We start from the raw sequence: 25323 nt of genomic DNA on the forward strand, positions 1-25323 counted from the left end.
GCTTCCTGAGTTATTGAACACTTGAATCTTCATTCTTCATGGGTTTTTTACTAGGTTGAGAATGGTGATGGTACTACAAATGGGCCATCAAGCACTAAATTTTTAGGGACTTCATATGTTAGGTCTTTTTTAGGCTGAGAGTGATGTGACCAAAAAGAAGAGGAAAAGGTCATTGCTCTTAAACTAAGAAAAATGGCACATACTCTAGAAGGCTTACAATAAATGACTTCACATTTTATAAGATCCTACAAATGCTAAATGACTTCACAATTTGTAAGATCTTACAAATGCTCTCGGGACTGAATGTCACTTGTAGACTTCTAATCAGAGTTAGAGAGTTTATGTAATTTCCAACATGTCCCAAGGCTTCGTCATCAACTAACATATTTGATTCTATTATCACGAGAGTAGTTTAACTTAAATTCTTTCCCAAGCATGTACTTCTATTTCATTTTCTTACCAATATAAATCAAACAATTTTCATTTTTAGTAGCCTGTTTACTCTTTTAAAGACCCTTTTAAAGTTGCGGGCAGATGAATCTCTCTGCCTTGATGGCAGAGAAAAAGGTACCTAGTATCATGGTTTTAAATTTCGTCCGAAATCTGAAATTTTGGATTTCGGTCGAGACCGAAACTGAAACATTCTGAATTTTGGTTGAAATTTTTTCAATTTCGGCGAAATTTGGAAAAAAAATATTAATTTTTATCCCTTTCTCAAATTTCAGCCCAAAAAATGACATTTAGAGTGTCTCTACCGAATTTCGGCCGAAACTGAAATTTCAAACAGAAGCCAGAACGACTGTGCAGAAAATCACTTTTTCAAGCAATGGTAAAATGCAAATTGTGGGGTCTTACAAGGAGGGCATAGGAGGCGTGTATGTGAAATCAAGACCGTTGATATTGTGGAACATCATGAGGGGACCCACATGGTCTTGGTCTCATCCTGGACAGACATCCCATGTATAAGATAAAGGGATACAAATATCAACGGTTTAGCTTTTCCTGACTGGACCAAAAATGAGGCTTTGATAGACAAGTGCATTCACTATGGTGCAATGGGTCCCACCTTTTGAATGATAAAAATCACACCAACTGCCCATCCAAATATCAGTTAATCAGTAAAAATACATGTTATATGAGAAATGATAGAATGAAGGGCGCCCTTGCAAAAATCAGCTTCAAGGGCATCCCTATTGGTTAATTTCTGCAAAGTGGCCCCAAAAGGCACCTAAAAAAGTGGAAACCGTATTGACTATGCAGAAATCAACCAATAAGGGCGCCCTTGAAGCTGACTTTTCAGACCTCCTACTTCTGATTCCAAACTACTATGTGGGTGGGAGTGAAGGAGGGAAGGAATTTCTCTGTAAATTACCTTGATGAAATTGGGTTTTGCCAAAATAAGTCTTCTACTTTGCTTTATTTACAAAAGGAGTCTTCTTTGAGAATTTACATACATATAGAGCCGTCACATTTGAGTGAATTTTGCAAATCAAGTCATGCTATCTATTTATAATAATCATTAAAAAAGAAAATTTTCTTAGGTATGAAAAGACAAAAATTACTTGTAAAAAGACCAAAATAACCATGATGGTCAATGATATGTTTTGAGAATATCATTTCTATATATACATTTGAATCAAGGTTATGGTAATATCATTTCTATATACATCAGCATTATTGGCCCATGTCATAGATGGGTGTTAAAAAATTAGGGTCACCCCATCACAACAAGTGTAAAATGGTGGGCCACACCCTAATCACGGCAACGGGCAGAGATTGTGGGACTACCCCATCCCAACATGAGGCAAAATGGCGGGGGCCTACCCTATACATGGATTTGAGTTGAGTTGGTGGGTCACAGTCCCACCCTATAAAAACATAGCACTGAGCATCACATGTATTTTGGTCTTTTAAAAGAAATAATTTTCATCTTTTAACATATACGTGTCCTTTTATGAGTAAAAAAAAGGTAAAAGTGTAAAACTACAAGAACTCCCAATATCAAAACATACCTACAAGAATCCCCCAAAATTTTCATAATTACCAATGGTACATTTTGGAGAGAAACACAGCAAAACTTTTCTATGCGAAAAGGGCACCTTTGATCTTATCAATGGTGGTGGGAAAAAGACTTGGCCTTCCTGAGTCCTTGACACCATCAGAGCATGAAAAGCCTCTTCAGATTTTGTGGAGTATATAGTATACGTTATGAAGGAAATCTCTTTTAAATTTTCTTTTTACCTATTTTAGCCTTCATTACATTACTCTTTATCTCCTCTGAAAATTTTCCTCTCTTGAAAATAAAATAAAGGGAACATCTATCTCTAATGAGAATTTATATGGTGTAAGCCTGTACAGTCCCTTATTTTCACAAAAGTACTCTACAGCCACACCATAGGATGAACCAAACTGCCAATTTGATGGGCAAATGGTAGGATGATCCAAACCGTCCATTTGATGGGCCACAACGTAAATTGGTTGTGGCCCAAAAACCATTTTCATAGGATGATCCCAACCATTTTCATATGAAATCCGCGGTTTGGAACATATTTGGGTCACAACATTTACTGTATTTGCAAATGTTGTAAATTCTCAAACTAGGAGACCATTTTGCAAATAAAGGAGCAAAGACTTATTTTGCAAAAACCCCATAAAAATTTAACCACAAATCAAGTATTCTTTGCATGAATGGAGGTCCCAAGTTATTTAAATCCTTATAAATGTAAAATTTTCCATATCTACCTCATAAATTTAAAATTATTTACAGCTATTAAAGCTATACTACACATAATGGATTAGAGATAACCCTAAACTTGGGTGGATTAGAGATGACCCTAATTATGGATTAGAGTTACTCTATTTTGTTCTCAATTGTCCATTGAGTGCCATAAGTAAGATTGGATGAATCATCCAATCAGTACAAATTTAGGGTTATCTCTATTTCAAGATGGGCCCTACAAGATGGACAATGTAAATGTGATACAATGTACTGCAGGAGCTGATTTTGGTTGAGGGACTTCAACTTGTAGAGAGAGAACAAGCCATCAGTTCAGTCGGTGGAAAAGAAAAAAACAGAGAAACAATGGAGGGAAAAGGAGAGAACAGTGATGGGAAACCATATCTGGCAACTTCCTATCAATCCAAATCCGTAACATATTGACCAAGGCAAAATCCAGCATATTGTAAGGCAACTATTCTAGATTGAAGTGGGGTTGTTCAAGGCAAAAGGAAGCACATTCAAATCAATAAAAATATCTAGAGTACAAAAAAAGCAGTAGGATAAGTTAGAATATCTTTTACCCTATCTCAATTCCAGAAATGCAGTAGTACACTTTAAGACTTTGCCATGAAATCCGGAGATTGTTAACTCTGATCATGTGATCCTGCCAGCATGGTTGAAAGACATAATCTTAGAACATGAATATATCACTTATAGTTTGAAACTGCACATGGGCACATTCTAAATTTTTAAAAAAAAAATGATAAATGGGCACATTTTGATGGAAATATGAATTTTATTACGAACGGAGTTAAGAGCAAGAGAAGCATTCAATGCAAATAAAGGAGTTGTAATGGCATTCGATGTAAATAAGGTGTACTTACGGATACTATAGGTCACTCGTCAAGAATAGCACGCCCAAGGTTTGTGGCAAGGGCTAGTCTTACAGAACTTAGGGCCTGAGACGGCAAGTCAATGTCGAAGAAATCTGGGCGCAGCCTAGCCAAGGATAACTCTTGCAGTTTGTTCAAGAAGAGGGTGGTTTCAGAGACATTCAGCAGAGGTCGCTCCCACCAGTTAAGCAACTTTAACTGTAACAACATGAACCAATAAGAAATATACATGGTTACATGAATGCATATACAGAAAAACAAATTTAAAAAAAATATTTGGTGAAATTACCATAGCAGTAACCGGTTTTCCCCTGAAATAAATAATTGTTCCAACGGAACCTCCTACTGGGGATTGACCCTTGGTCCGGGTCAATCCTTCTTGAGAACTAGGGAGATAGAATGAACCTTCGAGAGACAACTAAAAGCCTTCCATTCGTATTTTGGTTTTAAAGAAAATCTCTTTTTTGTTTGGTAATTTTTTTGGCACTGGGATAGCTGTTCCTCCCATTTTGTTGAGATAAACAAGAGGTATTCTATCGTAACTCGTTCCTAAAATGATGGTTAAATAACTAAATAATAGAGAACAAATATATAACATAGATGAAAAAGCAGGAAAATGAGGGATTTGTTGTCCACTAATGGTCTACTTCACTAGTGAGTTACTAAGAGATGAGAACCCATCATTATTGAGATTGTCAAAACCTGTCACCTTCATGAGCGCAATGTACCATACAGCTGACTTACCGAATCATGTAAAAGAGGCAGCCAGAAACGCTCAGGTGTAGATGGGTTTTTCATAAGCTGCAAATAGAGAAAAGAAATCACCATAAATCCAAGTGTCCACAGGTTTTAGTGTCAAATTAAGAAAAAAAACCTAAAAACATTCACTAAATAAATGGAGAAACACAAAAACTAAGAGAGATCCTCATCAATAATCTAATTATCTTGACATCCAGTAAAATGCCATTGGGGATTTCTGATATTGGAGGACCGACATCCAAGATCGTTTTGAAGTTTAAGCCGCTGTAAGGAATATCATAGCACATTAAGGAAAAAGTATCCCGTTGATTTCTATATTCCATGCAGCAAGCCTGCTAAAATAATGTCTGATGCAGCATATTGAGAATGAAATCTTCCATGAAATTCTAGCACAAGCCTTCAGGTTAAACGGGAGGACCTAAGAAGGGAAGGCAGAAAAGGAAAATGGGGCCTTAGCCTTGGTGGGTCCGGTGTGTGAAGGGAAATATGCAACAAAGAGGATGTTTTCATTAAAGGCATCAGTCAGATTCAGCATCAGGGACTCAGAGTAAGAGGAGATCAAAATGTAGAAAGGTGCGGAGATGAGCCATTCAAGGTGATTTAAACCGCATTTTTGGAGTGGATGTGTGTGTACAAGGATGGGAGCGTCTGGGAGACAATTGATGAGGGAGAGAAGGGTTCCCTCATCAATTTCCTTCTGTTAGAAGTATTTTGAGCAGGAGATCGAGATGATGGCTTTGTGGCCAAATTGAAGGCTGCATGCAGTAGGAGAGTTGTATTGGACTGTCATCTGGAAGTGGAAACTTTTGGGTTCCTTTTCAGTCAGGTGCTTCTACTTCCATTTGATGGATGGGAGGGGATGGTGAACGCCGAACCGCTACTTCTTTCAAGTTATTGCACATCATAGCACCCCTTTGAATCACGGCATTTTGTTGGATCATCTGCTCGGACAAATTTTGGTTGGCGAACCAACTTAGTAACCAGTGGAGGCTCATCATCAACAGATGCTCAATATGTTGTCTGAACGTAGCCAGTGGACCATTGGCTGATCCATTGCCAGACCTTTGAGCTTTTACGCTTGCCTGCTTTTTGAGGGGGTTTGGGCTAAAGTCTAAATCAGTGGCCGAGTTGGTTGAGGCTTGGGTTTGTTCTCCGTGGTCAGCTAGGAAAAGCTCCTTCAGAACCTTTACCTCTGTGGCATTTTTTGGATTTTGTGGAGGAAATGAACATGAGGGTGTTTGATGGTAAGTCTAAGTCCATCATGGCGTTCAATGCTTTCATATTCAATCATAGCAGCCATTGGGTGACTACCGACAGGCCTTCGTTAGTATTTCTTATTCTGAGCTGAGGAGATCCTAGGACTGTGAAAGCTGAACACGGTTAGCCCCTCCCAGGGTTCCTCCTCATTTAGGTTCCACTAAGCTTAAATTGACCTAGAAAAGAAAAAAAGGGGGCACCAACGACACTTTTAGTAATGAATAACTTGCGAAAGTCAGCTGTTTTGCAACAGCTTTCCCCTGCATTGCAATCGCTTTTCATAGGTCTAGTATTGGGAAGCCCCAACACGACGAGTGTTGGTGATATCTTTAGATACCATGAGGACTTGGCCAAGCTCATCTACTCAGTCCCGATCATTTCTAAAGATTCAAATGAAGCGGAAGTTTTGATTCTCAAGTGGGGTTTATCTTATCAGGTTGAGTTTCTTTGGGAGCCATAGATTATTTAGTGTGAATCTAGCAATGCCATCAAGTAGGTGTAGGGTAGGGAAGTTTTCTGAGTATGTTGATCATTTCGAAGAGATGCTGGATCGGCATATAGTTTTGTACAAGGTTGCCAGAGCGGGAATCGAAGGCTCCCAGGGAAGAATCCTGCTCCCTTGGTTTTGTTTCATCAAACCTAATGGTTTTAAATTTCCACCGAAACCAATACGAAAAGACCAAAATGTTCTCGCTTCCCTCCTCACCGAAATCGAAATTCAAACTAAAATGTATACCGAAACCAAATCGTAAGTGTAATAGTGGTATACGATATCAGTATGTTACACATTTATTATTTTTTTTGAAAGGTAGTATGTTACACATGTATATTTATATAAATTGCATGTCAAATGTAATATGTGTACTATGTATACATATTTAGATGAATTGCATGTAAAATGTAGTAGGTACTAAATTACCAGATACGCACAAGTGAATGTTGCTAGGTGTTCGATGTTGATAGACCATTATGGATGGCTATCTTGCTTATGTAGGGGTGTCAACGGATTCACTTCGGGTCAGATCCACCTATGTCACAGTCACGATCCATTCAAATTCCTTATCGGTCGGGTCAGAGTCGGATTGTTCTTCGGATCCTATTTTCCACATAATGATCACGATCCATTTTAATTCGGACCGTCCATCGGTGTCCTATTATGTCCCACTAAGCTAAGTAAACAATTAATTTTTTTTAAAAAGAGAAAGAATGGCAGTCCACTATTGGTTGTCTCTATGCATTTTCTTCAACTAAATTAAATTTTATCTATGTTTAATCTATGTGTATAATAATGCTTATAAACAATAAAAGTAATCAAAATTACATACACAAATATAATGTATAACTATCATCAAAGAATATGATGCATAAAGAACAAAACCCCTCTCTCTCTTTTCCTTCGTGAAAGTATGAAATGAACGACTGAAATGAGTGAAATCGCATTCCCATCCGATTCATTAAGTGATAAGTGAGGTTTTGACCAAAATACCCTTCATAGAACGGTTAGCATTAACAAAATTTGGCGGGTATTTTTGTAAACCATTTCAGATCGTGACTATCCAATGGGGCATCTGTGGCGTGCCCATACACAATCCAAAATTTTTTGGATCCCAGATTTGATGATCCGAAATATGCCCATGGATCCTATTCATATGTTTAGATCCCGTTCATTAACGTTGGGTTTCGGACGATCCATCGGACCGTCTGGATCCATTGACACCCCCTATGCTTATGCGATGCTTTCTAAGAGCAAGTTTAAGGTTATTGTAGCATTTCCTGAAATTTCAACTTAATATTCTATCATTTGCATATGTATCCATATGTTTTCGGGACCGGCTGGTATTGGTGGGGTTCTGCATAATGATTTGGGAGAGATCATTTGCGCCTTTGCCGGTCCTATAGGGGTAGTGGATGCGACGGAGGCGGTGATCCGTGCAGTCCACCAAGGTATAAAATTATTGGCTAGAGATTAGGAAGCTAATGTGGTAGTTGAAGGCGATTCTATGAATGTTATTAGGTGGCTTCAAGATGCACATTCTCATCCTTGAAGATTCGATAGTCTCTTTGATGAGATGTTTGATTGGTCTGGATTTTCTTCTTTGGTCTTCAATCACGTTCGTCGGTCAGCTAATCATGTGGTGGATGGGCTTGCTAGACGGGGAGTGAACAGTATTGAGCTCACATTCTTTGACCATCTTCCACCTTGAGTTTTTCTTTTCTGTTTGGCTCTCTTTTATTGTAATCCTACTACTCTTTTTCTCTGTTGTATTTTGACCATCTCGGTCCTTTTCATTTATTTAGTGGCTACCATTCAAAAAAACAAAAACAAATCCATACGTTTCCGGGATTTTACAGAATTACTACCAAAATTTCTAACCGAAACCAAAGGTTTCCATTTTTGTGGCGACTGAAACTGAAACTTTAAAACCTTGACTACGTGTTCGATGTTGTTAAACCATTATAGATGATTTTCTTGCTTATATGAATTACATGTGAAATGTGGAACGTACTGAATTACCATATACGCACGACAACGCATGTTACTAGGTGTTTGATGTTGTTAAACTATTATGGATGACTATCTTGCTTATGTGATGATTTAGAAGCGCGTATTTGTGCCTTTTTCTAACATTTCATGAAGTTTTATCTAAAAAATTTATCATTTTTACATGTTTACACGTTTCCGTGATTTTACAGAATTTCCAGCCGAAATCAAAATGTTTCCGTGGTTTTAATGAGTTTCCATCCAAAATCAAAATTGTTTCGTTTCCGTGGCGACTAAAATCGAAACTGAAACCAGAATTTAAAACCTCGGGGGCTTAGGGTCTTTAAATTTCCAAGAAAGACATGTGATACTCGAGGATGCAATTCTAGGCTGTATGCCAGTGTTTGGAGCTAGGCACTGATAATCACTGAATCTCTGAGAAAAGAGTCCAACATCCACAATGCTTGCGGTAAGCTTCTAGAGAACTAGACAAAGGAAGGATGTACATTCACAGGTATATTCTCATCAGATTTATACCAGGAGATAGTAGTAGTTATCAATTTTTCATTAAATTTGAAAGAAATTGCAGATCCTTACCAGTTTAAGAGATTCCATAGCCTCTCGAGCAGCGTCAGTGGCCTTTCCATCCTGAACCTGCTGAAGGGATTTCTTGAAATCCCTATACCTGTTAGTCATATAGAAGGTTAGGAATGCTCAACCTAAAAGAATTGAAAAGGTAAAGATTGTAAGTACTAGAACTAGAAATACAAAAGAAAGGCAAAAGCCTTTCACATTGGACTTGCAAAAGCATTTCACGTTTGAAGAGAAGTAAATTACAAATGGCGAGTTGGTGTATCATGTGCAAACAATCGGAGGAATCATTGGACCATCTACTTCTCCATTGCCCTTTTACATTTCAGGTGTGGACGTGTGTGGTAAGATCATTTGGCATGTCCTGGGTATTTCTGAAGAGCATAAAAAGGGTAACATTACACTGGATCGGAGGACCTTTCGGTGAAACAGGACAGCTCATGTGGAAGCTTATGCCATATGTAATAATACTGAATATTTGGAAGGAGCATAATAGCCGGATTTTTGAGGGAGGGGAAAAAAATAATGGAGCGGGTCTTAACGGAAATTAAAATTGATATAATCACGTTGGTAAAAGAAAAGAGGGGGATTGCATATGGGATCAGTGATATCTTGCAAAACTGGAAGGATGTTATCTTGGAGAAGAAGATTGTCGGAAAAATATCTCCGAAGTGGATACCACCCCCTGTCGGATGGATGAAATTAAATTTCGACGGCAGCTCAATCGGTAATCCTGGAAAGTCTGGAGTTGGCGGGGTAATCCGGGATAGTAATGGGAGTTCAGTAATGAGTTATTCAGGACCAATCAGAATCTGTGATGCAAATGAGGCTGAGGTTAGGGCACTTCTTTTTGGCTTTAAATGGTATTCCTACAACATTTCAGGGCCACTTATTATAGAAGGGGACTCTGCAAACGCAATAGCATGGGCTTCGGAGAATTCAAAAGGACCTTGGAGGATCCAAAATTACATCGCAGAAATCCATGACTTGGTCAGATCAATTCGTCCTGAAATCAATCACAGGAGGCGATCTGCTAACAAAAAGGCGGACTCTATGGCTAAAGAAGGTGTTCTTTTGGAATAAATGGTTGTAGTCACGTCTCCTGTTGCGAGAGATGGGCGGTAGTCATGTTTCAATTCGTATGTTCAATGTAATTACTGCCGTCATGATGTATTAGAATATCACTCCAGGGGACATCTTGTGCCCATGGAAGTATTCGTTCTATTTTAATAAAAGTCAACTTTCAAGAAAAAAAATGGAAAGGCAAAAGCAAAGAGAAGATAGAGAAGTACTTGTGAAGAAATTCAAGACCACCTGCAGTCTTGGCTTCGGAACCCAACAATTCAATCAATCCTTCCCATTGCTGTTACAGTAAAGAACAGAAAGTAATAGAATAAAAAGAATCAATAGTTGGAGTAAGTCCGATCTGCAAGTCAAACTACAACTGTTTGCGAGCGCACCAAGCTTTTATTTTAATTTTTCCCCTAGCATAATAATGTACAATCCTTGAATATAAACCTTTTATGAGATGCCATGTTCACTTCAACTCCAGTACTTTTTCCCGTGAACAAAAACTGAGTACCTTGAAATGATCATCAGAGATTGACTTCCCAACAAACTCGAATAACTGTTGGGCAATTCTATTGAGCCGAACTTCGTCCCGAGCTTGCTGAAGCCAAAAAACTCCAGAGCCTTTCCTACCATGTTTCCAGTGGTACATCCCAGCGATCTGTTCAAAGAAAGACAAAATCTTGAATAGAAATACTCATTGTAAATCAAAATGCATTCAGGTGAACTTTTAGGGCGTGTTCGGCAACCATTCTCATTATATCCTATAGATTCAGGCAGAAACGGGTAAGATGAGAATACAGGGAAGCGATTCTGGGTCGCTCCCTAGAATCTCATCAATTAGAGGCTAAAAAATAGAAACAGGCTTGGGGGGCCGAGTTTACCGAACGTGATTTTCTTTGATTTTGTTGCGTATCTCATTCTCTGCACCTAGAAAATAGGGAAACCTACTTTAATGATGGTTGCCGAACACGCCCTTAACACAGGCTACAAAATTTTTCTCTGTATCCAATTTCACTCTGCATCATTCATGCAGTAACAGAAATTTCTTTGAGTTTAAATTATAATTTATTAGTGTGAAAACTCCAAGAGGAAGTGGCAAGAGAATCAACTGACTGCTTGCAAGATTAGAAATACCTTCATAATGTTTGAACTGATGTTGTTGAGTTCATACAAACGGCAAATCTCAAGATTCTGCTCAAAAGATATTGTCCGTATCTCCGTCAGAAACAAAAAACTAATTGCAACTACAACACTATTGATGAGAAAAAATCACCTTAAGTATCATCTGATTAGGTAGTACTGGCTGCTTTTGCAATAAAATCTCCAACAAACCCAAACCTTGCTTCGGGCATGACGCCAAATAAATTGGCGCAATCTGGAAAATTGAACAACATGAGCTGGTAAAGTAATTATTGAAGTAAAAGTGGAGGAGAATGGAAATGCTGGTAAAATCACTTGGAAGTATATGACAACAAACGCTTCTTCAGCATGCGTTGATCCGATTATCGACCACAAGTCCTGTTCATTGTTCTTGACCAAATCTTCGCACACGATTATATATATATATATATATATATATGAGAAAAGGGTTCCTGCACTCGAGCGCTGGGGCCACATTGATGGGGTGATCCTAAGCATTCATTTGGAAGATCGATGGGGTGTGTACCAAAAATCAGCTTCATTGGATCACCATAGGGTGTCCATTTGTGGGGGTGAAAATGGACAAATACTGTTTGTCCACTAATCTGCCCATTTTTCCACCCCACAAATGGACACCCTAAGCTGATCCAATGGAGCTGATTTTTGGTGGACACCCTCTCCATGAAAGGGCCCATCAAATAAATGCTTTGGATCCCCCCCCCCCAATAAGCTTATATGCGCTCGAGCGCAGAAACCCTTCCCTCTCTCTCTCTCTCTCTCTCTCTCTCTCTCTCTATATATATATATATATATATATATATATATATATATATATATATATATATATATATATATATGAGGAAAGTGTTGGTGAGCTTAAGCTCACCAAACTTATGGTGAGCTTAACCGCCCAATCACATTGGGGCCTACTTTGTTAGGATGATCCAAAGCATTCATTTGAAAGGCCCTTACATAGATGGGGTGTGTACCAAAAATCAGCTCCATAGGATCATCCTAACCCATCCATTTGTGGAGGTCAAAATGGACAGACATTATTTGCCCACAAATCTGCCCATTTTTGTCCTCCACAAATGGAGGGGTTAGGATGATCCTATGGAGCTGATTTTTGGTACACACCCTATCTATGATAGGGCCTTGCAAATTAATGGTTTGGATCACCACAGCAAATGTGAGACCCATGATATTGGGGCGCTTAAGCTCACCATAAGTTTGGTGAGCTTAAGCTCACCAACACTTTCCTCTCTCTCTCTCTCTCTCTCTCTCTCTCTATATATATATATATATATATATATATATATATATATATATAGGGAAACTGTTCGTGAGCTTGAGCTCATATAAGCTTATATGAGCTAGAGTGCCCAAACACACAGGTCCCACATTTTTTGTGGTGATCCAAACTATTCATGTGCAAGGCCCCATCATAGATAGGGTGTGTACCAAAAATCAGGTCCATTGGATCATCTTAACCCCTCCAGGGCAAAAATGGGCAGATTTGTCGACAAACAGTGTATGTCCATTTTTCCCTCCACTTTTGGATGGGTTAGGATGTTCCTATGGACCTGATTTTTTGTACACACCATATCTACGTAAAGGCTTCCAAATTAATGCTTTGGATCACCCCAAAAAAATGTGGGACTCATGTGATTGTGGCGCTTTAGGTCATATAAGCTATATGAGCTCAAGCTCACAAACAGTTTCCCTTATATATATATATATATATATATATATATAGAGAGAGAGAGAGAGAGAGAGAGAGAGAGGAAATGAAGTATGTGCAGCTGTACAGATAAGCTATCTGTGCATGGCTGCACAAACCATAGTGGGGCCACATTTTTGGGGGGATCCAAAGCATTCATTTGGAAGGCCCTTCCATGAATAGGGTGTGTACCAAAAATCAGCCCTTTCGGATCATCCTAACCCTGCCATTTGTGGAGGGAAAAAATGGGCAGAAACAGTATCTGTCCATTTTCCCCTCCAACTTTGATTGGGTTAGGATGATCCTATAAGGCTGATTTTTGGTACACACCCTACCCATGGTAGAGCGTTCCAAATGAATGCTTTGAATCCCCCAAAAAATGTGGCCCCCACTATGGTTTGTGCAGCCATGCACAGATAGCTTATCCGTGCAGCTGCACATACTTCATTTCCTCAGATTGTTTGGGTGATCCAAACCATTCATTTGATAGGCCCTCACATAGATAGGGTGTGCCAAAAAAATCAGCTCCATTGGATCATCCCAGCCCATCAAACTGTGGAGGAAAAAATGGACAGATTTGTGAAGGTTTATACACGTCCATTTTTGCGTCCACAAATCGTAGGTTTGGGATGATCCTATGGAGCTGATTTTCTGGGACACCCTATCTATGTGAAGGAAAAAATGGACAGATTTGTGAAGGTTTATAACTTATCTACTCCGTTGGCTTAAAATATAGTGGGGGACCACATTGTTTGGGTGATGCAAACCATTCATTTGATGGGCCCTCACATATCAGCTCCATAGGATCATCCCCAACCCTTCGATTTGTGGAGGTTAAAATGGATGGGTATAAACCTTCACAAATCTGTCCATTTTTTACCTCCACAGTTCGAAGGGTTGGGATGATCGTAAGGAGCTGATTTTTTGGGCACACCCTATCTATGTGAGGGCCTATCAACTTAATGTTTTGGATCATCCAAACAATGTGGGCAAACTGTGTTTTTGGCCGACAGAGTAGATAAGTTATCTGCTCGATCGAGCAGATACACTTTCCTCACACACATATTCACAAACCATGGGGGGGGGGGGGGGGGGGGGGGGAGATGACATTTTTTTAAGCGTCCAAAGCATTCATTTGGAAGGCCCTTCCATGGATAGGGTGTGTACCAAAAATCAGATCATCCTAACCCAATCAAAGGTGGAGGGGAAAATAGACAAACAAACCCTTCGATTTGTGGAGGTTAAAATGGGATGGGTATAAACCTTCACAAATCTGTCCATTTTTTACCTCCACAGTTCGAAGGGTTGGGATGATCGTAAGGAGCTGATTTTTTGGAACACACCCTATCCATGGAAGGGCCTTCCAAATGAATGCTTTGGATCCCCCAAAAAATGTGCCCCCCTTCCCCCCCCCATGGTTTGTGAGCTCTGCTTAGATAAGCTAGCTACCCTTCTCTCTCTCTCTCTCTCTCTCTCTCTCTCTATATATATATATATATATATATATATATATAAAGTGTCTTGTTTGCATCTTGCAAAGCCTAGATCCACAATTACCATGGCCTAACTTCCTTGTTTGCTTCTTGCAAGCCCTAGATTGAACTCCCCATTTTTATGTGCTTGGAGTTGCTTTGTGTTGAGAAAAACACCCTAAGGTCTTTTCCTTTTATTTGATACGCAGAAAACCCAAGGGTTTCTCTGTGTTATTGTGCCCTAATGAGTGTCATTGAAGTACTCCACTGAGAAATCAGGGAGTCATTGGTGCAAAAAGGATAAGTATCTGCAGATTCTATGCATAAAAGGTGAGGGATGGTTCTCAATTCATGCGGCCTGCATTATCCATGTGGATAGTGCTCTTCAAACATCTCTATGATTTCTCAATTCATGTGGTAATTGTTGCAAAAAGGACAGGTACCTGCAAATTCTATGTAGAAAAAGCTGAGACACATTTCTCAATTCATGTGGGCTATATTATACATGTAGGTGGTGCTCTTTTTTTTTCTTGAATGGTAACTATAAATTCATTCACAAGAAGAGGGCTAGTGGTCGACGAAAGAGTAGTGAGAACAAGCAAACTGCGAACCTCCGGGAGTTCCAAGACTAGTCTATTGGTTCCCGAACAAGCTAATTAATCGGCTTAATTATTAGCGGACCTCCGGGAGCCTTGTGCACTGGGCCACCCTTTGTTTATTAGCAGACCTCCAAATGTGCTGAGATTTGACTGCATGACCTACAATTAGTCAAGGATTTCTCCAATATAATCTGCACATCTCCAGGGGTAATCCGCACCGTTAAACATCCAATTAATTATGTTCATGGAGTCTCCTTCCACTATAACATGATCTAAGGCACTTGCCTTCCACAAGTAAATACATGTTAGGAGAGTTTGCACCTTCTCCATAGTAGCATTTGTCTACTCTAGCATGGTTTTAAATTTCGGTCGAAAAGGGTCGAAATATTTCGGTTTCAGCCACGGCCGAAACGAAATTTACATGAAGTCTTCTTTACAAGATTTCGGCGAAATCTAACCGAAATTTCATTTTTAGCCATTTTTACAAAATTTCCACCGAAATTTTAAAAATGTCCATCGAAATTTATGAAATTTCCACCAAAATAGCCAAAATTTACACCGAAATTTTAGACATTTCGGTCGGAATTTAAAAAAAAAAACGAAATCATTATCATATTTTTTACATGATTTCGGCTGAAACCGTATTTCGGTTTCGGTGGTGGACGAAATGCACCGAAACCGAAATTTAAAACCTTGTGCCCTAGAGGCCCTGAGAAGGCCCACCTCATGGTCCCGTTATGCTCACAAAGGAGACCTGAGACTCATGTCGGCCCAGGGTTCCCCAAGCCACCCTCTATACCACTCTATGATAGAAGTTCCTCTGAAATGGGACCTCCAAGCTCACCCTACCCTTCACACTAAAAAAGGACTCTTTGATTGTGCTCTCCTACTCTGTCCAAAAAAAATAGATAATGGAACTTCTCTTTCAAGGGCATCTTGCCAAAAAAAAGATGATGGACTTCTCTTTCAAGGGCATCTTGCCAAAAAAATAGATAATGGAACTTCTCTTTCAAGGGCATCTTGCCACACCATGTGTCAATCAAAAACTTCACCTTATGCCCTTTACATGCTTTATAGTTGTTAACTTACCAACTTCTCCAAAAGCTTAAGCTGTTAGATAAGGCATTATTTAATATTTTATACTTTAACACTCCCCGTTACGTGTGGCCCCTCTTTCTTTGGGTTGGCCTACACGTGGCACATGTGGCCCCACTTTTGGGTTGGGCCATTGCATGTGGATTTTGCTATCAAGGAGGTTTGAACCCAGACATTTGCTTTGATACCATGTGAAACTACCAGTAACTCCAAAAGCTTAAGCTGTTGGAGAAAGGCGTTATTTAATCTTTTATACTTTAACAATAGTGAATCCCTCTTAGGAATAACGGCAAACCCTTCATAATATCTCTCAAAGCTGCACCCTAGATTCCTATAGCAATCAAGCAGGTTCCAACCACCGAAATTGGCACCCTACTTCTATACGACCACTAACCTCCACAAGTGGGAGCAATCCTCCCCAAATATCCACAGCAACTTACCTAGTAGAGCTCATTTATGGTGCCCAAATCCAAAGGCCTTCGGCTTACAGACCTCCTTAATCATCATCTCACAAAAAATTCCATGCATTTGTTGAATGCACTTGACACTAACATGACACCTAAATAAGGACAAGTAATAGATATGTAGATTTGCTAAAACAACTTTGATCAAAGTGATCCTTCCACCCAACGAGAAGAAAATTTTCTTCCACAAGGAAAGTCGCTTCTCATCCTTCTCAATAATTAGATTCCAAAGAGCATGGTGAGCTCTACTGCTACAAATCTGGAAACAAGGATAAACATTAGGAAGGCTCCCTGCACTACACTCGAGTAAACTGTGAACTGATCCCTCTCGTCCTCACTAAGGTCTGTTTAGTTGCTCAACATAGACTCGGAGAGTAGTGGAATAGTAGTCAACAGGGAGGAGACAAGCATTAGATTTGCCTGGAAATACCTCGGAGAATAATGGTAAGTAGTGTCTGGTTGTGTGGCATAGAATAGGAGGGTAGGGGAAGAAGTAGGGGTGTCATTAACAATATAGGGAGTGAGAAGTAGCACCATTCCCAAGAAATTTCAAGCAGAATTCCACCTTTTTGAGGATTTTGGCTTGGAATGTTATAAGGAAGGAACAATAATGCCACATCAGCAGACATGCAATAAATACCCAAGAGACATCACAAGGAGTTCAATGCTATATTGGCAACCAAACGGGGAATTTTGCTGATGCGGTACCCAGATACCAAGCAAAATCCCTTAGCCTCCCGGGCTTCTGTGCAACCAAACACACCCTAAGGTGACTACAATCAAAACAAACTTATGGAAATTAGTTCTTTGCCTCGTTATCGCCACGTAGCAACGAAGCACAAACTTCAAATTCTTGATCTTTCTTTTCTTCATGCTAATGAAAAACCAGTGTCGTCCCTGTACCGAAGATTGGTATATCCACCCCTAAGCACCCAATTTGAATCCTTCAATCAACCCAAACCTTTTGGCCTTGTCAATCATTCTACTTAGAGCCTCAACCACCACTGTAGAGAGAAAAGGAGACGGTGAAAATCCTTGATATGGCTTGCACACGTGATGGCATTCTAATTCACGATTTCATTAGTACGTTACCAATCAATATAGATGACTAGAACACTCCTATATTCCAGCATTCCATTTGCATGAGAATATTTGGCTTTGACTCTATTGTTTAAACCAAAAAAATTTAAGAAATTATGATAAACAGAAGCTACATTATAGAAATTTTAATAATTTTTGTTGGCCTCAAATGTTGTCAAGCTTGAATGGTTAAATTGCAAAAGAATAACGTGAAGCAATTGCATCTACATTCATGGTTTTAAATTTCCCCGAAACGACTGAAATGTTTCCATTTCCATCCCCACCAAAACAAAACTATATGATTTTCTTTTACGTCATTATTTCCTCAAAATTTTGACCAAAATTCCCAAAATTCGATCGAAATGGTTAGAACAACAAAAAAAATGGAAAGATATTATTTGCATTTCATTTCATTTCACTAATGTAGAGAATGATATTTTGTAGGCAATATCATTGAACTGCCTAGCAAAGTAACCGTATCTTATGCATGGGATGTCAAATCAGCAAGGGACCAATAATATTTCGCAACTCTATGTGGTGTTGAAATACAGTTGGGGTCTTCAGAGAGAAGACTTGTCATTTTACTTTCTTATACTTTATTACATTGTACTTCTTTATTAACTTTACTGTTCCAGACATGTGTGACAATGCATGTCACTAGGTATTTGATATGATGAAGCCATTATGGATGGCTTTCTTGATCATGTGATGGTTTCTAAGTATGCATTTGTGCTTATTCTAGCATTTCCCAAAGTTTCATCTTAAAATTTCATCATTTGCATATGGTTCCGTGATTTTACAAGATTTCCACCGAAATCAAAATGTTTCCGTTTCCATGCCGACCGAAACCAAAACCGAAATTTAAAACCTTGTCTGCGTTATATAAAGTTCCTAGACTCTCCAAGTGCACGGAAGCCGCTCTAGTTCAGACATTACCATCCATGCTTCAAAATGATTGGACCAGTAAAAAAATTACGAGTCATGGTTGGATTACTTCTGCAAATGATTATCGCTTACTTGCCACGTTAAAGCATGAGAAGATAAAACTTGGGCATAAACAAGGCGATGGAGCTCCTCTATGCTGATTCCTCCCAAGTTGTAGCGTTCTTCATGTAAAAGAACCTCAGCTTGACTATTCTCTGCTGTTAGCAACTCTATGGCATGGACAACCATCCTACCAAGAAAGAAACAATACAACAAGTGAGAGGATATAGAAATTAGACTAAAGCATAGTTACATATTTTTCTCAGGAATTTCTTGGGAAGGGTGTATCTCGGGATATTTTTTTTTTGTGATTTTTGGGTTTATATCAAGAAAAAATATGGAAAATAACATATTTAAAATATAAAAAATATAAAAAATATAAAAAAATATTAAGAATAAAATCAGGAAAAAAATAACATTGTCAATTTATTGTGATACTTTTGTGATAATTTCACAGCAGAAAAATAAGTCAACTGATATTTGCACTAACATGTTTTAATAAATGCACAAACTCAGCTTGTCTTTTGTTTTTTAATTGGATTCTGAGAGCTTTTTGGGAACTGTAATAATTTTTCTACTGATATTTGCACTACCATGTTTTAATAATTGCACAAACTCAGCTTGTCTTTGTTTTTTAATTGGCTTCTGAGAGCTTTTTGGCAACTGTAATAACCTCTGACAGCTGTTTAAATAATAAAAGATAAGGAGTTATTTCAATTATCAAAACATAGTAGTGCCAACATTCGTAGCCAAAAATAATATATAAAAATATAAAATTTAAGAACAAAATCAGGAAAACAAATAATATTGTGAATTTATTGAGATATTTTCACAGTAAAAATGTAAAATATAAAGATAACTTGACGAGTTTTTAGAATCTCGGGAAATTTTGAGATTTTGTCGTTTTATAAAAAATCGCAATATTTTCAAAAATAACGGAGATTTTTGTCACTATGGTAGGCACTAGATCAATACGTACGCCTTTATATGACTTATTTACTAATCGCCATCTCAGTAAACAAATTTCATAATTTTAATAAATAAAAAATCTAAAATTAAATATTCATTGAGGTAGTATTTTTCTAAAGGATTCATTTAGCCGACCCCAACTAGTTCGGGACAAAGGCTTTGTTGAGTTGTTGAGTGAGTAGTGTCTTCTCTATACAACAAATTTAGGGGCTTACCAAGGGCCAAATGATCTTGAGCATTCTGCTAAAACAACCTGAAGCATACAAAAAATATACCCAGTTTTAGCTAGAGATGAAAATAATGAAGCATGTGCATTAGCAGCAAATATAATCCTCTTCATATACCAATGAAAAATAAAGTAATAAAAATTCTCATCTACCTCGGTATTTTCTCCTAGAATTCCTAGAACAAGACCCATCAATCTATGAGAGTTGGACATTGGTTTCAACCGCATGTATTTCTGAGCAAAGCTGTGCATACTTTCTAAACCCTGACACAGGTTAAGAAAGTACATGTCTACATCAATTACCAGATAACAAAGATCAAATGAAAGGTTAACAAAGTACGCCAATATCAGAAATATCATTGGTTAACAAAGTATGCCAATGCCACCATTAAAAAAAAAAAAGAGTATGCCAGCATCAGAAATATCATTGGATGTAACATATAAAACTAACTGCAATACCAAAATGCATAGATATCACTTCTGCCACCAAGTTGACAAAACACATTCTAGAATATAGAGATCCCTCAATTGGCAAAATCATTGGCTCGAACAGTATATCATCAGCGGAAATTACGAAAGATTCTAATGAAAGGACATTGATGGAAATTTTGAAAGATTAACTCTTATGAAAGGACCATTAAAAAAAAACCTCGTATGAAAGGACCGTTAACACCCTTATGCTAACACAATTTTATTATAAGTAACGTTGTGGAAGTTAACAAGTGTGACTTATTGACAAGGAAAAGATTAAAAGGATGAAATTAATATGAACAACAGTTAACCAAAAACTCCCAACACATATAATATTCCTCTAAGTTATGCTGAGTTTTGATTGTGTTTTAGATGCTTCTGTATCCTACATCTATTAGCGATGACCAAGGTTTTAAATTTCACCGAAACAGGCATGAAAGGACCAAAATGTTTCCGTTTCCATCCCAACTGGTGGCATGATTAGTGACAGAAGAAGTGTAGTTAGGCACTTAAGGCTCCTCCAAAATTAAAGAAAGTGGTAAAATATGAGAAAACAATGTAAATATTAATTATGATTTGTGTTAAAAAAAGATTAATTATGATGAGAGCTCTCTCGGCAATCTGAGTGTAGCTGGAATATGTGGGTTTATCAAGGATGACAGCCACGACTTGACAGTAGTATATGCAAGTCTTTTTAGCATTGAAGTTAAATGACGAGGACATTTATACTGTCACAGAACTGATAGAAGGTTTGGGATTCTCCGAAGCTTGTGTTCAGCTCATTCGTTGTGCAAGTCAAGAATAAACTCATAGAAAAAGAAAAAGAACCAAGTTTCAAAAGGCCCTTCAAACTATTAGCTGAGTTAGGCGGTCTTTCTCATCGCTAGTTTTGGTTCTCTCTATCACCGAAACAAGAGAGTCAGACTTGTCCAGAGGATGGCACAAGATCGGGTATTCAAAATAAGAATAGAAGGAGCACAAATCATTAAAGGCTTGTAGTGACTAGTGAGTCAGTGTGCAAGAAAGAAAAAGACATGATTAAAGTGCCTGTCGATAGAACTCCAACACGCAATAAAAAAGAGGGAATGAATGAACAATGCCCTCCAGAAAAGGTACAATAGGACTTAAAACTGCTTCATCTACACAAGTCTACCCAGGAATGATCAAAACAGCTCAAGTCAAGAACTGAGTCAGGTTGAGTCGACCCATCGAGTGGAGTGCATAGCTGATAAGAAAGACAGGTGGCGAGACAAGCATTGAATTCAAAAGACCAACAGACTGAGGAACTATCATAATAGCTCATGCTAAAAAACAAGAACCGAGCCTGGCCTAAGCTCAAAATCTCAGGGAATTGAGCAAACTAAACGGAACTAGTTTGACTTTCCATAACTGAAACGAATGAGAGTAAAACTGATTCGTGCTTAATCTTTCAAAAAAAGGTCAAATTTTCAAAAGAGGCACTCTGACCAATGTCATCAACTAGGGCCCAACGGACATTGATGGGGTGTTCAGAGATTACTTGGGCAATGCCGTACTTTCCTTCTCCAATCCTATCTGAAATAAAGACGCAAAAAAGGAAAAGCTCAGGCCCTCCTCTCGGGACTAAAGATTTTCTCACAAGCTTGCTGGAAACCTGGTAGATGGGTACTCCACCTTCATGGAGATTAGTGGGGATCATTAATTAAATTTATGACATGTAGAATAATTCTTTCTGCACTCATATCCTATGCAGTGCAAAGGAGTTAGCAGATTCGCATGGTAAGGGTGGTCTGAGCAGCGAGTCATTGCATGTGGGGCAATCTATGTCCCCTATGTAAATTCATGTTTCTCTTGCTGCTCTGATTTGCTTCATAAAGTTTTATTACCATTTAAAAATAATAATCAAACAAGCTAGTTTAAAGGCCAAGCCTCATGAGGACTTTGCATTTTCTTAAGGAAATCTCTGGGGATTAAGTCCATGGCTCGATTGGAAGGTGCTCGACACAGCAACCTCGATGTCTCAGATTCAATCTAAGCCTACCTATAGAAAAAAAGAGATCTTCAATATTTTCCCAACAATGAGTATGCCATCCTGTCCAATCACATCCTTCGTGAAGCTAATGGTGTGACGACTCGTTGGCAAGCGATGGAATGAACGACCAGCAACCCCTTTCCTGTAATTTGTTCTTTTTGCCCCTTCTGCATTGCTCATTTTTCTTTACCTTCAATAAAACTACTACAAGAGAGAAAATCTACAACCTCTATTGAATCAAATGAATGACTATGTAAACCTCGTAATAATTTAGCAAGCTGCAGGCAATTCTTTACTCTCTGTTTTATGTAACAATCTTTTACTTCAGAGGGGAATTCATAAGAATGCCTCATCATTGTCTTCCAAAAGGTAATTTACTTAAGGAAAATCCATTAACGAAAGTAAAATATAGCCACTTATCTGGGTTCACTGCCTGAATCAACACAAAGAAATACACAACACAGAACTTCCAATAGAAGAAAAATGTGGTTAACATATTCAAAACATAAGGAACAAAATGAAGTTGTTCAAAGCATGGTAGCAAATTTCAATATGCACTAACCATTGAAAGCGGTCCAACATAAAGGAAGTGAGATATATACAACTCCATCCAATGGCAAGTTGCATTGGTAAGACTAGTAGCATCTCCAAGCATTATATGCAACAAATTCCTCAAGCCCTCCCTGGTTTGGCGGTGATCACACTGAATCCAATATGAACTACAGTCCAACTTATTTATTTGGCCACGCCATTTTTCCCGTGCCTAGGATATGCATAAAAAATAATAATAAACATGCAAGAGAGATGGGTACATGAACAGAAATTTACAGTATGCAATACACAATCAAACCTTCATAAAATCACGCTTGGTTTTAAAGCATTGACCTAATCTTTCAGCTGGTAACTCAGGGCGCAGCCGTGGCATTGTTGTGACAAGAACAGCAACTGCTTCTACCAGTCCATTCTCTGTCTGTTCCAAGTATAAAGCAATCAGCATAGCATGCAAAATCGAATCTCCAATACTATTTTTAAAAATAATAATACATTGCTCAATATATGATAGTTAGGTTATTCCAAATAGTTCACTCATACAGTAAATTGGACTAGCAACTGTCGTGTGCAATGCAATTATATGGTCTAAGATAACAACTTGCCTGTCGAAACATAAAGTACATTTAAGAGCTATTCTTTCAAGTTTATCCAAAGACAATGGCGGGGAGATGATATTTCTCTTCAGAGGATGGAAAGAGAACAGTGAAGCACTGTCAAACGGACCCTCGCAACAATAGACTTAAGACAATCCCCCAGAGGTGGCCTAATAAGGAAGCTTAGTGAAAGGCAGACAACCCTACACCGGTAAAGGTGTTATCATCAACCGGGAGTCAAAGAGATGAACCGCCCAAGACTGAACAGATGCAATGCCTATCAAAGAGGTCGACCCGGTCTATCCCTAACTACAAATAAAGAAAATCTCTCTCAGCCTCTTTCTAAGGATTCCCTTTAAGGCACTGCATTGAGGAGGGATTGGAAATACTCTAATAACTGTAATAGTACCACATCGGAAGCGGAGAGAGACAATTCCTGGGTTATATGTTGTAGACCCCGATTCCCTGTGTAGACATGTTTTCTGGGGGAAAAACAAAACTGGGGAGGGCTGCGGCCTAGAACTGGGTTACCGGACAATATCTACATTCTACACGGTTGGTCGGGGCGTTACAAATATGCTGTCAGAGCGGGACCTCCCATCCAGTACGGTGTGCCAACGAGGATGTTGGGTCCTAAGGGGGGTGGATTGTGAGATCCCACATCGGAAAGGGAGGAAAAATTATTGGGCTATATATGTGGATTTCCCTTCTCCCTGTGTAGACGTGTTTTCTTGTGGGAAAAACAAAACCGGGGCAGGTTGCGACCCAGAACCGGACAATATCTGCACGGTGTGGGGCTGGGGCGTGACAATAACTATAATGTTTTCCTGCCCAAAGTGACTAAACGAAGTTTGATACACGAAAACGTTAATGTAAAGAAGACCTTTGTGTGTGTGTGTGTGAGAGAGAGAGAGAGAGGTGAATTGATGCTCGGATTATGTCAGCATTACAGCAGCCATCATGGTTTCCAAATGCAGTACAATAGTTGAATTGATGCTTATTCCTCGTTTCATGTTTTTTTTTTAACGCTAAGATTTTATCAAGCAGATTGCTGGTAAATTTTGCTCGAAAACAGAAGCCAAACTAGATCAATCTTTTTGTCTAATAATGCAACAGTGTGGATTTTGTCCTGCACCATTTCAAACTAGAGTTCTGGGCTTCTTCCATCATCAATTGAGATATATAAGTGCAAATGGCTTCCTTAGTTTGGTTCATAATTTCCATTGCACTTTACACCAGTAACTAGGTTCAATTTGCTTAACTAAAGCTATCATGGTAAACCTCTTTGCGAATATTGCTGATTTTAAACATAAAGTACGTAGAAAACATCTCGGAATCTCATCAGCATCACATCTTAGAGCACCTAACAACCTTATCTAGGAGATAAATATGTATCACCTCAATTAAATACAACTTTTACAACTCAACTCAACTAAGCCTTTGTCCCAAACTAGTTGGGATCGGCTAATGAATCCTTTAGAAAATTCTAGGATCTAACCTGCTCAAATTGACAAAGTCTAATCCTGACACTAGTTGGGTTCATCTACAAGGATCATTTTCTTCCATTCTATCCTATCCAAGGTCATGTTATCTGTTATGTCCTCAAGTCTTTCCTCACTGTTTCTACCCAAGTTGTTTTCGGTCAGCCCCTACCTCTTTTCACTCCGTCAACTTGGCACGAGTCACTTCTTCTCACTAGAGCATTCAAAGGCCTACATTAGATATACTTACAAACAATCAAAGTACGTCTTTACATATTCTTCGAGCTTAAAAATGTCCTATCTCAGTATCAACCATATTCATATCTGTGATCATCAATATGAATTGCCATGTAATACTTACAAACCTCACGATAGCTGAGCTGATCCAGTTGATAAGATCCATGCAATCTCAACAGTTTCACCTGCAAAATAGCAAAAAGTCTTACCAATATATGTGTTCCATGAAACACATTTGTATACTTTTCAAAAGGTTAATGAGAACAGCTGAACCATTTTGAAGAACGTAACTTGGTACGGTTTTGCCATTAAAAAAAAAAAAAAACCATTTTGAAGAAAGAGATGCCACAAAAATCTCATACCACAATTTCAAGCCAACCAGCTGCTAGTGCTGCCGATATCCCTTCCCAATATTCGGTAGAATCCTCAATGACCTGCAAAATATAAGCTTGGTTAC

The 25323-nt window shown here is 38.6% G+C and overlaps 1 protein-coding gene across 2 annotated transcripts in view; it reads right to left on the minus strand.

Annotated features, from left to right (window-relative positions):
* Positions 1–3108: 3108 nt before the first annotated feature.
* LOC143852392 (nuclear pore complex Nup85-like protein) overlaps positions 3109–25323 on the minus strand; it is a 29505-nt gene continuing 7290 nt past the window's right edge. Inside the window, exons 5-19 of one of the 2 annotated variants that reach the window (XM_077361776.1) lie at positions 25229–25300; positions 24995–25051; positions 22854–22973; positions 22566–22766; positions 19675–19785; positions 19511–19548; positions 18360–18516; positions 11046–11147; positions 10907–10963; positions 10284–10430; positions 9994–10064; positions 8708–8795; positions 4357–4413; positions 3604–3810; positions 3109–3383 (exon numbers count right to left, since the gene is read on the minus strand). In XM_077361776.1, the coding sequence (XP_077217891.1) occupies positions 3616–3810; positions 4357–4413; positions 8708–8795; positions 9994–10064; positions 10284–10430; positions 10907–10963; positions 11046–11147; positions 18360–18516; positions 19511–19548; positions 19675–19785; positions 22566–22766; positions 22854–22973; positions 24995–25051; positions 25229–25300 (1473 nt within the window). In that variant the 3' untranslated portion in view covers positions 3109–3383; positions 3604–3615. Of the gene's footprint in view, positions 3384–3603; positions 3811–4356; positions 4414–8707; positions 8796–9993; positions 10065–10219; positions 10431–10906; positions 10964–11045; positions 11148–18359; positions 18517–19510; positions 19549–19674; positions 19786–22565; positions 22767–22853; positions 22974–24994; positions 25052–25228; positions 25301–25323 lie in introns of those variants that run through there. The other variant, XR_013236769.1, reaches the window with a different exon arrangement.

The sequence above is a fragment of the Tasmannia lanceolata genome, unplaced genomic scaffold (genome assembly GCF_043159265.1).
Source record: "Tasmannia lanceolata isolate RefF3 unplaced genomic scaffold, GAP_Taslan_0.1 ptg000003l, whole genome shotgun sequence".
NCBI classification, from domain to species: domain Eukaryota; kingdom Viridiplantae; phylum Streptophyta; class Magnoliopsida; order Canellales; family Winteraceae; genus Tasmannia; species Tasmannia lanceolata.